The sequence below is a fragment of the Micropterus dolomieu genome, linkage group LG17, assembly GCF_021292245.1.
Source record: "Micropterus dolomieu isolate WLL.071019.BEF.003 ecotype Adirondacks linkage group LG17, ASM2129224v1, whole genome shotgun sequence".
NCBI classification, from domain to species: domain Eukaryota; kingdom Metazoa; phylum Chordata; class Actinopteri; order Centrarchiformes; family Centrarchidae; genus Micropterus; species Micropterus dolomieu.
In genome coordinates, this window is record NC_060166.1 from 15,888,657 (window position 1) to 15,902,955 (window position 14,299).

Consider the following 14,299-nt stretch of genomic DNA (forward strand, 5'->3'; position numbering starts at 1 on the left):
GCCCTGACCACAGGCATGACTTAACTTTTAAAAATGTCTTCATCAAGAAAAGCAACCTCGCATAACCTTTTATTCATACTTTTTTTAACGTGCTCAATCCTGTTCAGGGTCACTGGGAGGTCTGGTCTGGAGCCTGGTACTGCAAATATTTGGTGAAAGACAGCTAGATTTCAGCTAGACAGCTAGATACAGCTTACACAGTTTTAGTCACACTCACATTCACCCTTGCTAACAGATAACTGTGTTCCTCTTACATACAGGACAAATTGCACACAGAAACAACCACTGCAGAAATCAGTCAGAACCATTAAATCAATAGGTCAAGCATTTATGCAGAAAAATGCTAAAACCTGCACTGCGGAACTTTTGGCTCCCCATCCAGCAGTGAGAGTATTACACAAACACTGTCACAATTGTGCTGATGATGTGTGCCTATAAGTGAGCTCTTCTCTCTCCAGCGAGGAAAAGTCACACCCATGTTTATACGTTTTTTTACTGCTGAATACAGCTGCACAAAATGGTAAAAAAAAAAAATCACATTGTGATTATTATGATTATGATTCACGATATGATTTGTGGGAATGATAATTTTTACATCACAACATTTGTTGTGGTCTGTACCAAACAAACTTACTTAGTACTATAGTACTTCATTATAAGGCTGTTTTGTCACATATTTTACCTTTGCAACTTCTGTCATTTGTCAGTTTGGCACAATTTGATAATATTTCAATTAACTGTGCAGCACTACTACTTAAATGATGTTTGATTTCATTTGATTTAAAAGGCTAAGCCAAAATTGTTCAAATCAACTGGATCAGGAGATTTTCACTATGGTAATGGCTGTGCATGCAGACTCTGCTATATTTCTGTTTTTCATCTGTGAGTTTTTTCCAGCTTTATTGCTGAAACACGTATAACCTATGAGCGAAATACAGTCATTGAAAAAGGATGCCGATCAGCGATTGTGCCAGCTTGGATTTAAGGCTGCTCCTGGCTAATGTCCGGTCTGGACGAAATTGGAGTAGGCTGGCTAAGCAACGGGAAATCAGAGGCTGTTGTGCCCACATCTTTACAGAGAACTGCTCCATCAACATCAAGCACTCGGCGGGCGGGCCATGTTCCAAGCCGACAGAGCGCGAGACTCCAGCAAGATGAGAGGAGTTGGACTCTGTGTTTACATCGATGATACTTGGTGCTCAAACACAGTTATAGTGGATGGACAATGTTTCCCAAATGAAGAACTTTTTATGTGAAGATAAAAACTATATTATCATCACTATCTTCTACTGCTGTTTACATTGTCAAAAAATGCACTGCACAATTATTTACTGGGTTTATAAGAATAACGAGAATATAAATATATTTATTGTATAGGCCTGTATTGTTTTATTTTATTTATTGATGTTACACTATTTTAATATAAATGTAATTGTCTGTTGGTATATCTGTGTAGGAACTACAAACCTTGTGCTTTGTAATGATAAATAAATTACTTTGATATTCCTAGTTGCTTCAGCCCACTCTGTCCCTACGTTTGCTCCAGAGCCATGTAGAGTTGCATACATGACTGCATATAATACAACTTTACCAAAGTATATTAACACAAACTATTCAATAATAATAAACTAAAAAAACAATAAACTGTTCAATAATAAATGGTGAAGTGGTTGTCTTTAATTGTCCACTGCATCTGTTAGGGTCTGTCCATAGGCTCGCCATTCATCTGTGACAACATCTGAGCCTCTTCTTACATGATGTTGGTCGGCAACAGGTCTTTTACATCAAGAAAACTTGTTGTCAGGGTGGTGAAAGATCGCTTAAGAGAAGACCTGTTGCCGATCTTTCACCACCCTGACAACAAGTTTTCTTGATGTAATTATGTTGTGTTTTTGTGCTAAACTGTAAAATGTTCAGAATTCATACAGATTGTTCATAAAGTGAAGAAACATGAAAGCTGTTTTCCTGCAAAAATGTGTGTCACTTTACTTAAAGCAAACAATTACGTGTTATAAGGTCATATAATTAGTTCATATCGTATTATGTCCACCTGTAATATATTATACAGGGATAGATATTTTAACACTTTACTTAAAGCAAACAAAGACATGCTATATAACTTTAAACATTACTATAAGCTATTATTCCATTTTATATCACTAATTGTAAATGGTGACTAAAGTGTATTTATAACGAGGCAGAGTCGGTGGTTATAATGTGTTATGGAACATGGTCGGAGATTCTTGCCGCACATTGACATAAACTGGTATTACTATTAGTTATAAAACATTAAACCAAAAGGTCATAATACGTTATGAACTTTGCTATAGCGCCTAATGCATGTTTGTAAGTGATTATAACAACTGTTATAATGTCTTATGGATGCATTATATCGTGTTATAAATATATGCATAAGTCATTATAGCGATGACCTTCATAGAAAGTGTTACCGAATATTCATACATAATAAGCTTTGTTGTTGTTTTTTCTGCGGCGCAAAAGTAACTTCTGTTATTTCAAGAGCAATTTGTTTAACATGTTCAGTGTCCTTTGTGGATGTTTTACAGGTTGCAGAGGATCAAATACATCATCCAAAATCAATTTGCTGAGGATGCCTTAGTTTTTATGCCCAATTAACTATTCTGATATTGAAGGATATGTAAGTGACATGTCCGCAATGGAAAACTAAAGTGGTTTTGACAGGTGAGCAACAATGAAAGATTGCTGACAGCTGTGAATAATGTACTCTTCAATCAATACACAAGGCTGAGCCTGTAAATCTGATGCTTTTAATGAGGCCATGCATGTGTTTTTAATACAAACTCACAGAGACTTGAAATGTGAGTACAGAACCCAGTAGTACAGAACCCATTAGTTAGCATAGGTTTTAAAGCTGAATGAATCCATGAATTTCCATTGTTTTATGTTGGGAGAAAAACAGTATCTTCAGGGACTTGCAATGAGGGACCTGGGGCATTCAGAGTTTAAAGTTTTTCTAATGTTTGCTTCAGCAAGAACCTTGAAGTGATGAACAAAACAATGTTGTTTTTTCCAGGAATTAATCTGGAGGTTTTTGGTAACCACATGTGCTGTACCCTACAAGACCAGATACACAAATCCAAACTAAAAATAAAATGTTCTGCATTATGTGTTTGACCTGTTTCATGAGTTGTATAAAAGTTAACTGTGACATGAGTACATCTGTAATCATCTGCTTTTTTTCAAGGTATACACAGTGTGACACGCAGATGTTTCTTTATTCTCTTCACTTCTTAAAGGGAGATATAAATAGCAAGTTTCAAAATAAAAATTAATCCTTTCGGAATAGGGTTCCTGAGCAAGTCGAAAAAGTGCCAACATAACATATTCTAAACTCCTCTCCCAGGAAAAGTATGCCACCTGTACTGCCCACAAGCTGATGAATTGGAGTCGGGTTTTAGCTTTGCACCTGCTCAAAACTCGGAAACCTGTGTGTGTGTCCTGGAGCATCGGTTTTAGTCATCAGTCCATGGTTGCTCTCACAGGAAGCTGACATGACAGGACAACAAACTGTTCCTCAAGCTTGATTGGACATGGCAGAGATCTGCCGATCTGCTTACAGCACTGGAACAGACGGGAACAAACTCTGCTGTATAACTGTAATCTGAGAGTGAAACTATGCCTTTCCTATTGTCACGTCATGCATCTTTCAGTTGTTTTGGTTTTACAGTGCATAACTTTACTGTTTTGGTTCACTCTCACCACTGTCCTCAGCATCATTTTCAGGTTGCTGTGTGTAGTGAGAAAGCCCTATAAACCCACTGTACACAACCTGCCCAGCATTTAAAACAGACAGACAACTTTAGCAACTATCTGGTGAGCATAACAGAGCATTTAGCAGCTAAAGAAACAGATTTTTTCTTCTGCCGTTGGTGGAGACCAAAACAGAGCTAAAGGGAGAGTGAACATTGGACTTGTATTTGCCAGGTTGCCAAAAACTTGACTACAAATGAATGTTAGTGTTCTCCGTGTCTGCTTGATGTGTAAAGAGGCAACTAGAGCTAATACTTAAGCCATATATCACCTTAAATGGGTAAATGTAATAGACACAATAACAGCTGATATATTCCCGCAGGGTTCTTCATCTGAACAGGGTAAAAGGGCAATTCCACTATAGGCTACATGCCTATTGATTTTGATTTAGTGTTTTGATTTCAATGTGTGTGTAACTGTGCTAAGTGTGTGCACAAAAGATTTGATATCTTTTTTTTTTTTTATGTTCTTGCAGGAACCTTGGAAAATCAGGTCTCAGGGTATCTTGCTTAGGACTGGGTGAGTAGACTGCTCTCTCCTTCCCTACCCATAATTCATGTCTCCATCAGGCAAACAACAACACAAATTACATGGACCTAAGAAAGACAGAGGCCATATATATCTATTGTATTCTGTAGAATATGTGTTGTGATAGATGGGCTCTGCATGAAGTCATTTACACAGCAATTAAGTCACTTGTTAAGAATTGGCAAAAGTGAAATAAACAACATTTGTACACACACACACACAATACCAGTTTACTTTCTAAAAAAAGGCTGTAGACTAATCAGGTGTTTTACTTCCAACAGAGGTGGGTGTTTGTAGTAAAGACTTATGACCTAATACTATACTATGACCTAATAATAGTATTTGTGTCCCCTCACCGAATTTCAATTGATGTGTCCTTTTAACTATCTTTCCTTACCTCAGCCATACTGTCGCTGCTATGCACCGATTTGCAGATTACATTGTTATTGTACATAATCCAGGGTTTTATAGAATCATCTAATACTGACATCCTTGTCCGCAAAACGGTTATTCCAGCTCAGCCCATTTTAAACTATTCCTCATCTGTTGCAGATGTTCAGAACCAACACAGAAAGTACTGTGCCCTACAGTTGATATAGCGAGACAGACAATAAGGTGGAGATCCGGGAGGTTCATAGACATGTAAAACTTTCATGCAGGAGACTGGAGTTTGCATCCCATCACAGACTTGCAATTAATGTTATCCTTAAAATTAACTGTGATAAGATATCTAACCTTTATATTGTAGACATTGACAAAAAAAATTAAAACTGATTGTAACCCAAGGTTTTGCAGAATCCTCCAAGATTAATGCCGTCTGGCAGAGTAACATTATGTTTACACAAATGTGAACTGTGGAGTGGTAGATCTGATTCTGATATGCGTTAAATTCCACATTTCAAATTTTTTTCCTCTGTTCCTTGAGAATGGCATTCAAGCATTAAACCAGACATTTTAAAGTCTGTGTCTCTGATGTCCATCTGCTTTGTCTGTGACACTTGTCAGGGCGGATACTGCTGAGTCATGACAACATTAAGGGCAACGCCTGCACTGCTGTCCCTTGCTTTGCCTTTAATGGACCATGCCACAACAAAATGTCATTTAAAGGTTTGTTGGGAAGTCAGAAGGTATTAATGTTTGAGGACAGATGAATGGATGTAAAGGGGGGGGGGGGGGGGGGGGGGGGGGGGGGGGGGGGGGGGGGGGGGGTGATGGTGGAAGAAGGAGGTCATCTGTTAGGCTAGTCTGGGAGGATTTACTGTACAGAAGACTGGGCGAGGGGAGACTCAGTGTGGGGGAACCATTTCAGACGTGTTTTGACCTGCGCTGATTATATTGAGCTGAATGCTGAGTGTGGGCTTTATCGCGATTGTTAAGATTGTTGCAGATGTATGAACGATATGCCTAAGATGACCGGCAGCTGAGGACCTGGATGGTTTGATCTGAGATGCCCAGTCTAGCTGCAGTAGACGCTGCACTAATGCAAAGCTAATGGCTTAAATAGTGTTCTGGGGATGTGCCTGAAATGCAGAGAACTTTAAGTACTTCTGTACAAAGGCTTTAATTTTCCTGTTTCTGTGAGAAAAAGCGGGTGTTGCTGTAAGACCTTTTCTACATACCTAAAGCAAGACGTATTTGGTCAGCGTCATATGGACTGAGATAGAAAAATGTAGATGGGGAAAGAAACTCCTAGGTGATCTGTTTTAGTCCTTTGGTGTATGAATATGAGTCGGAAGTGTGTATGGTGATGTCAGATGGACTGGGATGATGAGAAGGATTATAGGCAGGTAAGAACATAGATTATTGGGTTAAGTTGACCATAGGGGATATGTAGCCTGAACATAGAGAATGGATGCAGGGGCTGAGAAGGTCTGAAGTGAGTGGCAAACGTCGAGCTGTAAGAGCAGGTTCCTTTTTTTACAAGCCTTTGATTAACATAGTAATGAGAGGTAGAATGACAATGGAGGCCAATGAATAGTTTGATGAAAAGCTTATTCCTGCTAAATAGGTCTGGATGGTAAAGGACCGTATTTTTTTGATGGAATGTGTGTGGGTGATAAAATTGCAGATAGACATGATGTCCAGAGAGGGAAAAAACAGCTAGTATGTGGTGTGATATCCCTCGAAACTAAAGCCAGTTAGAGCTAGTGGGGTCAAGTGTCTTAATTTCTGAAATGAGAAACGAGACAATCAGCGATGGTGTTGTGGTCACCTGTAAAGTGAACTGCCCTGAGGATGACCTGGTATTGAGCAGAGATTAATGTGAGTCTGCGAAGGGACTGTGTGATGGCTGGAGAATGAGATCAGCCTTTGTTCAGGTTCTCTGCGACTGTGGTGTTATCAGAGTGGATTAGTATGGACTTCCTAGACAATTGATGTCCCCAAAGAATAATAATAAACTTTATTTATACAGCACATATCAAAACAGAATTGCAAAGTGTTTTACATGGTTAAATACACATTAAAATATTTCAAAGCAGAGGCAAATTGAATCAAGCAGCATAAAATTACAGGCTAAAGCCTTTACAAAGGTTAAAGGAAATACAATTTCTGCAACAGTGATACAGACAAAATGGACATAAAGGTCACGATAGAAATGAAAGGAAGTACAAAAATTAATAAAAGGCTGTTTTGTAAAAGTATGTTTTAAGAAGTGATTAAAAAGATGTTACTGATCCTGCGAGCCTCAGGTTCTCAGGCAAGAGCGTTCCAGAGCTGGGGGCTCCAATTGCAAAAGCCCGATCACCATTAGTCTTTAGCCGGGACTTCAGTACAGCTAACAGTGTCCTGCCGGAGGATCTGAGGCTGCGCTCCGGCTCATAGGGGAGCATAACCAGGAAGTGCTCTAAAAGAGATCAATAAAATCTTAAAATCTATTCTAAAACTAACAGGTAACCAGTGAAGGGAGGCTAAAACAGGACTGATGTGATCCTGTTTTCTTGTATTAGTTAAGTCGATCGGCTGTGTTTTGTACTAGCTGAAGATGTGAGATACTTTTTTTGCTTAGCCCTGAATACAGTGAATTACAATAATCCAACCAAGAATGGCTGCAGCTTTAATTAAAAGGTTGGAAAGACTAGAGAGACAGACTGTCTGCTGGAAGATGGTCAACAGAAGAAGAGTGGGGGCAGATATGACTTAAAGGACAATGTTTCTAGGGCAGGGGTCACAAACTTAAATTACCTGTGGGCTGATGAGTGTCCAGTCTGGTCAGTAGGAGGCCAGTAAAATGCAGCATTAAAAAAGACCAACTGTTTGGGGGGAAAAAACTCCAACTGTGCGGAATATCTTAACATGAAGTATGTACATTCTGTCATTCTTGCCTCATTCTTGTCAGACAGCTGAGCCACATTTGCGCTGAGGGAGGTGGCAGATGAAACCCTCAGTATGGCTTGAAGAGGGACATCACTGAGCCTGGACCTGTACTTTGATTTACTGAATTTCATGGTGGAGAACAGTTTCTCACAGAGATATGTGCTTCCAAAAAGGCATATTGTCCACTTGAACATCTCAGAAAGCTCTGGGAAGGATGGAGGTAAATCTCTTAAGAAAGTTCCAAGCTTTACCGTTTTTCCATTTGCCTCTCTGAATTCGCTCTTGGCTTTGAGCTCAGAGTTGCACTGTAGGTCAATGAGTTCCATTTGTAGCACACTGGGGGCATATTGCACATCAAAGGAGAAGGGATCTGCAAAGATTTGGAATGGCGCTGTGTGATTTGAAGTCTACAAACTGCTGTTCAAATTCCTGCTGTAGCTTCTCAACGGCATCAACACATTTCTCACTACTGAATGGTATGCCCTCCTCCACAACACACCTGCATGCTGGAAAATGGTGTAGTTTCTTTCAAAAGCTGCAGTAACAAGCTGGCCTGGGTCCTGCAACTTTAGATTGAGTGTGTTTAGCTCCTGTGTGATGTCATCAAGGAAGGCTAGGTCCATCAGCCAGCTGGAATCATGAAGCTCAGGAAGATTCATTCTGCCCTGCTCCATGAAGGTCTTCAATTCTCTTCTCAGCTCAAAAAACCTTTTCAGGACATTCCCCCAGCTGAGCTGACGAACCTCTGTGAAGTACAGAACATCTCCATACGCTGCATCGATTTCCTCCAAAAAAGCATGGAACTGGCTGTGCTGTAATCCCCTGGATCTGATGTAATCTATGTATTTGACAATGACAGACATCACATTCTGAAACTTCAGGCATTTGCTGCACAGTGCCTGCAGATGGATAATGCAGTGCAAAGCAACTGCCCTATCTCCACCTTCCTCCTCCAATTTTTTTTGCCGTTTTTCCTCCCACTCTTTGATGGTGCGCCATCTGTTGTTATTCCTCAGCGACTTCCATGACAGATCCATGACAGATCAGCATGCTCAATTGCGTTGCACAGTTGCTCAAATACATCCTTAGCTGTGGTACAGCCTTGCATTGGCCTTGCAAGTAATTCCTCCGTCACTTCAAACTGCTCTTCAACACCACGGACAAAAATGTAGAGCTGAGCATTATCGTTTATGTCAGTGCTCTCGTCCAAAGCCACAGAATATGCACTGAAAACTTTGCCTTTTTCACACAGCTGCACAACATAAATATCATTTGATAGTTCAGTAATCTGCTCTGCCACTGTGCTGGCCGAAAGGCTGATGTTGCTGAAGTTTCCCTTCTTTTCTGAACAGATTTTACTTGCAACTTCTAGCATGCAGTCTTTTATAAACTGGCCTTCAGTAAACTGCTTTCCCGCTTTGGTAATCGTCTCAATAACCACGAAGCTAGCTTTGACGGCTGTTGTGGCTTCCTTGCTTACGTTCTTGAAAAAGGTTTTGTTGCATGGATAACCCTTTCTTTAGCTGTGCAGCTCGTTTCCTCCTCTCCTCTTCCTGGTATTTACCGTACTCCTGTGCATGCTTAGTTGAATAATTTCCGCTTCACGTTATATTCCTTCATCACAGCAGTCTTCTCTTTGCAGGTGGCATTGCCCCTGAAATCAACAAAAAAATAATCCATCACCCACTTCTCCTGAAAAACTCTGTGATCACCATCAACTTTTCTCTTGGCTTTCAACAACAACATGTTGACCTCTCAACAGAAGACGGCGCTAGCTTGTCAATTGTCAATCAGTCTGTGATTTACCCAAATGCCTTAAAATTGGCCACTTAGCTTTCAATTTTGTGGCAACATCGACAACTAGTGGCTGGGAGTGTGAACTACAAGTCACTTGCATGAACACAAAGCATGTGCCCTGCGCTGTGTTTTTACAAGCAAGAGTGAGGTTGCAGGGCCACATTTCACTATAACTTGATATCAAATGACGGGCCATATGAAATGATTCAGGGGCCTTGTCTGGCCAGCGGCCCGGGAGTCTAAGACCTCTGGTCTAGGGTGATGCCTAAGAACTTGTAGGAGATGCCTAGGCCCTGAGGTTTTCTCGTTGGAAAGAGGGACGCCAAGTTCAGAGAAAGCTTTTGTGAGAGTAAGGAGGTGAAGATGGTGGAGTGACGATGAGAAAATCGAGAAGATGGAGTCTTCTGGAGTCTTAGTACTGTTTCTGCAGCCAAAGGTAAGGCACACAGACAAATAGTAGGCTTCTTTCTAGCAATGGGAATAAATGGGCATGGCTTTGTCGAAAACTGGAAAAGGAGGATTGTCGAATGGGCCTTAAATATAAATCCCTCTCTGACTTCTTTAGCTAATAGGATGTCAACGGTATGAGGTTCTGTAAGAGCAGACTGGAGGTTGTGGCAGGAGTAAGAAGAGTCACAAAGTGCTTATATACCTTGATGGAAATCATGTGAAAATACTTGATGAGAAAGTGAACAAACTGTCTATCTGGATAGTTTTATAGAGCAGTGGCAAGGACAGAAACCTGTCCCTCCAAATTATATAAGGCCAAGAAAGAGATAGACCAGTTGGAATTGAAGGCATTGCTTGAGCAGCCCATTATAAAAAATGAAGAGTTGTCGGTTGATTATGCACCATCCCACATCCTCCTCAAGATCCTCAATACCAGTTCAACTGTTTATGAAGGTTTTGCAGCTGAAGCCATAAAACAGAAAACAATAGAGATTAGATGGGATTTGGGGTTAGCTATATCGGGTGCCTTTTGTTGAAATATGTACAGTCAATGCGCTTGTCAGTGTCACTTTTTGTGAACCGACTAATCACTGCCTGGATGGGGCGAGGCATTTAAAAAAAGTTTGACGTGCCAAAGCAAAACTTCAAACTCATTGTCATGTAGCATTAACAAATAAAAAAACAGAATACAAATAAAACCGAAAAACATTCAATATTTTTTTACTGTGACTAACTTCTTTGAAGTGGTCTATTTTAACTATAAAGGCCAGAAATCATGTATTAAAGGGACTTTATGTAAGTTTTTCAATGAAATTAATCAAATTTTCATTGCCTTGTCAGTGGGCTCAAAACTCACTTAGAAAAAGCACATGCCTGTTTTCTCCATTGCTTGCATCAGTCACTATTCTGCTTTTAATGTGGGGACTCCGGGTCGGATTCAGCCCTATGCGCGCGCCCGAGCCTCTCTTGTACTACAGTGACAACACGGCAGCTAATGACATGCAGTCCAATAACACCATAAAGCAACCGGCTCACAGCAAAACACAGGCTCCATGTATGGATACAAAACAACAATAAAGGTTTATGGTTTAAGGTTCAGATGATGTTGAGTAAAAACACAGTTCAGTTCCATCTCACTAACCGTTTCATGATCATCCAATCCATGTAGCTGTGCTCACATTGCTGAGCTTCCGGTGACAGATTCACAGATAGTAAACATGGTTACTGAAAAGCAACGATGTAGCACGTCAGCTAAATGCAGTAAATGTAACGTTATCATCCAACGAGCATTCATTAGTTTAACCTACAGTTGACGTTGCAGTGGGAGTTTACCTGAGTTTCCAGCTCTGTCTGTTCTCCCTGCCTGTCTATAGCCGCTGTCACTCTGCCCTTTTCCGGGAGTATTGTGCCAATATGCGGCTCGCTGCGCTGAACGTGTTGATCTGCCTCTGAGACGGGAACGTCAAAGTAACAGAGCCTGAAAATGTCTGAGTGAAAAGCCACAGCCTGCATGCTGGTGTTTCGGTATTTCTGTATGAAAGTGGTTGCGTTTCAGATTATGCTCGCTCATGAGTTCATGCGAGCATGCATACGAGCACGCCTGGTTGCAATCTTAGAACTGCACCGCTATTGCCCCTTTAAGTAAATGAAGAGGAAACTTGTTATTCCCTTCCCCTGATATAAAAAACAAATAGAGAAATTTCTATGCCTAAGAACTCTAAGGTGACGAGCAACCAATGCTTTGTCTGTGAGATGAAGACAAAGACACAAAAAAGAGAGTCGAGAGGAGGGAAAGAGAGGAAGAGAGAGATTAAGAGAGTGTGTGAATGCGATGCAGCAAAACAGAGAAGGACAGACTGAAGTCATTCACGCTTTTCTTCCCCCTGAATAATCCCAGTTTTGTCCAAATTTAGTTGGAGGAGATTGTGGAACACCCAGTCCTTGACATCAGCCAGAAAGTCATGTAACACTACGAACTTTCCCTGTGACTGACTCTCTCTGTAATTTTTCTGTCAGTATTTCTCTCTCTTTCTTTCTATATCACTCTATTCTCTTTTTCCTTCCCTGAATCTTTTTCTCCCTGCTCTCTGATTTTTGTCTGTGTGTCATTCATGCAATATTATGTGTGGCTCAGTGTTTGAGCCAGAATTGTCTGGGAGGGGGTCAAATTTGGGCTTTTCTATGGGGTCCAGCAAACAATACTGTGTAAACCTAACACTTGGGGAGTACTGTAACATAATAAAGTAAGAAATTATGGGACCACTGATATTAGACATAACACAGATTTTGTTTTTGATTAAACTAAAGATTTGTTTTCCTTATTTTTTTTTTTTTTAGAAATTATAAAATCACATGGTTGAAAAATACAGTGACAAAGTACTGTCAGGATCACTGGGTGCACAAAGCAGGAGAGAGCCCAAACACAAGACACTGCAAGCAGGCAGAGAGACAGCAGGGCAAAAACAGAGAGACTGGCAGGCAGGCAGATTACTGGGGGAACAGACAGAACACATGTTACAAAATATCAGACAAGAATCTAACCCCTGACAATAACAGAAACCCATGTAAACAGACAAACACCGACCAACTATAACACAGGGATCATAACAGACAAAACCTAAACGAGAACACAGAACTAAACTCAACAGATGACAGAACTAAAAAGTAGAAACCCAAAACTCAGAATCAAGAACCAAAACACAGGAACCAAAACACAGAGAAGGCATGGCCAAAATAATATAACACAGACAACCTCAGGACATGATTTTCAAATTTGTAGCACTCACCTCAACAGTATAACACTGGTTTGAAAACCGGAGGGTCTCTCTAAATGCCTTTATCACATTCCCTGGGTTCGTAGCGGAATTTCACACTATTTTTGGCAGGGTGTGCGGACAGACTTGCATACACATTAACCAGATAGTAGCCATCAGTTTGCTGCATTTGCTACTTACAACATGGGCGCTGGGCGTGAAAAGGACAAGTGCATTTATTGGAAACTAGTAATGACACTTGAGTGCCGGGTGCATGATATGGCCCTTTATCTTATCTAGGGGTTATTGTTGCAACCCTGGATCAAACCTTGTGTCTTCTCACATAGCATAAAACTTACCACACAAACTGAACAGTTGGAGGAAATCTCTGGATTAACAGCAGTTTGATGCAGCGAGAAATTTATTTCGTTACTTTTAGTCTTCTGACTCCACAGACTCCAAAAGCGACAGTGAGTCACGGGGGAACGTGTACTCAGTGATGTTGGGGATCCCGTACACCACACAGCAGCTCAGGGCACTGCGGAAAATCTCCATGTCACAGGCTTCAGACCACTCATCAGTTGTTGCGTCATAGAACTCAACGTTATAGGAGGTGGTGAAGCCGTTGAAGCCCCCAACAACAAACAGCTGATCATCAATCACTTCAATACCAAAGTTGCTGCGGGGGGTCAACATGGAGGACACTGCGTGCCAGGTGTTGGTCTCGGGATTGTAGGCCTCAGCGCTGCGCAGGCGGTTGTTGCCATCAAAGCCACCAACCTGATGAGCGGAAAAGTAAAATAAAGGGCCAAGTGTTTAAACAAAAAAATAGAGACCAGTTTCTCAACACCTTTGCAAGAAAGAACACCTGCCCTCAATGGATCTTGAGTTATTCAGTAGATATGAAGTAGAAGGCAGTTGGATAAATAAATGTGTATAATGTGTACATATGAGAGGGTCCAGGGTTGTTTTTTGTCTTCCACAGAGTTTGTGACAACAGATCAGCTGTTTCACCACAACTTTCCGATGTTGGATTGCTCCGGTAACTGAGTAAAAACTTAAGTAAAATCTCTTAAAATGAATTGAATTGATTACCATGAAATTTTTTTCAGACATTTATGTCCCAAAATGAACTGTACTGACTTAAGCAAATGTTATAATGCTAACACAACCAAACGTGCTGCTGTGCACAGCCTCACTGAGCTGCTAGCATGGCGGTAGACTCTTCGAGCTATATTTTTTGGAATCAAATAAATTAACAGATAAAATGTGTACGATTTTGTTTTCTATGACTGTGATCAGAATATAAATCTAATAAATAACACAAGTGCTTCACACTGTGTTACAGTATATGAGTGCCAGTAGTGTTTCATGTACTTACTGCGTAGACATGGTCTGCATGTGCGATGATGCCAATTCCACTGCGCCTGTTGTCCATGGGGGTGATCATTGTCCACTGGTTGGTCTCTGGGCTGTAATATTCACATGTTTGCAGGCACTCGTTCCCATTGAAACCACCACAAATATAAACCTGGGTGAGAACAGGAGGGACATTAAGTAACTTGGCACTTTCTTTGGTCTCAACTAGTGTCCATGTTTCCTGTATTAACGCAAACAATACAGAAATATTTCTACGCCATTGTAAGATAATTAGTGAATTAAAG

General features: G+C 40.7%; 3 protein-coding genes across 5 annotated transcripts in view; 1 reads left to right on the plus strand and 2 right to left on the minus strand.

Annotated features, from left to right (window-relative positions):
- The window catches only part of kcnab1a (potassium voltage-gated channel subfamily A regulatory beta subunit 1a), a 145,412-nt gene that overhangs the window by 79,926 nt on the left and 51,187 nt on the right, over window positions 1–14,299 (plus strand). For both annotated transcript variants that reach the window (XM_046074799.1, XM_046074798.1), the window contains one exon: window positions 4,268–4,311. In XM_046074799.1, coding sequence (XP_045930755.1) covers window positions 4,268–4,311 — 44 coding nt within the window. The remainder of the gene's footprint in view (window positions 1–4,267; window positions 4,312–14,299) is intronic.
- LOC123986507 (general transcription factor II-I repeat domain-containing protein 2B-like) lies at window positions 6,740–12,751 on the minus strand. Of its 2 annotated transcripts, none has more exons than XM_046074803.1 (4): window positions 12,669–12,751; window positions 8,135–9,289; window positions 7,504–8,005; window positions 6,740–7,165 (listed from the first exon to the last, which is right to left on the minus strand). In XM_046074803.1, exons 2-4 carry the CDS (start codon window positions 8,670–8,672, stop codon window positions 7,138–7,140), a joined length of 1,068 nt encoding a protein of 355 aa, XP_045930759.1. In that variant the 5' UTR covers window positions 8,673–9,289; window positions 12,669–12,751; the 3' UTR covers window positions 6,740–7,137. The 2 variants fall into 2 exon arrangements, with proteins under 2 accessions (XP_045930759.1, XP_045930758.1); XM_046074802.1 differs by lacking the exon at window positions 12,669–12,751 and adding an exon at window positions 11,024–11,179.
- Window positions 13,039–14,299, minus strand: part of LOC123986502 (kelch-like protein 10) — a 9,862-nt gene continuing 8,601 nt past the window's right edge. Inside the window, exons 4-5 of the mRNA XM_046074789.1 lie at window positions 14,017–14,166; window positions 13,039–13,415 (exon numbers count right to left, since the gene is read on the minus strand). Coding sequence (XP_045930745.1) covers window positions 13,071–13,415; window positions 14,017–14,166 — 495 coding nt within the window. The 3' untranslated portion in view covers window positions 13,039–13,070. The remainder of the gene's footprint in view (window positions 13,416–14,016; window positions 14,167–14,299) is intronic.

What these genes read in the sequence shown, in the direction of transcription:
- LOC123986507 (XM_046074803.1), bottom strand. Translation starts at nt 8,672, where the DNA reads ATGGATCTGTCATGGAAGTCGCTGAGGAATAACAACAGATGGCGCACC. An exon ending in CACCATTTTCCAGCATGCAG is followed by an intron (nt 8,006 to 8,134) that starts GTGTGTTGTGGA and finishes AAATCTTTGCAG; the next exon opens with ATCCCTTCTCCTTTGATGTG. An exon ending in GGACACTCATCAGCCCACAG is followed by an intron (nt 7,166 to 7,503) that starts GTAATTTAAGTT and finishes GATCTCTTTTAG; the next exon opens with AGCACTTCCTGGTTATGCTC.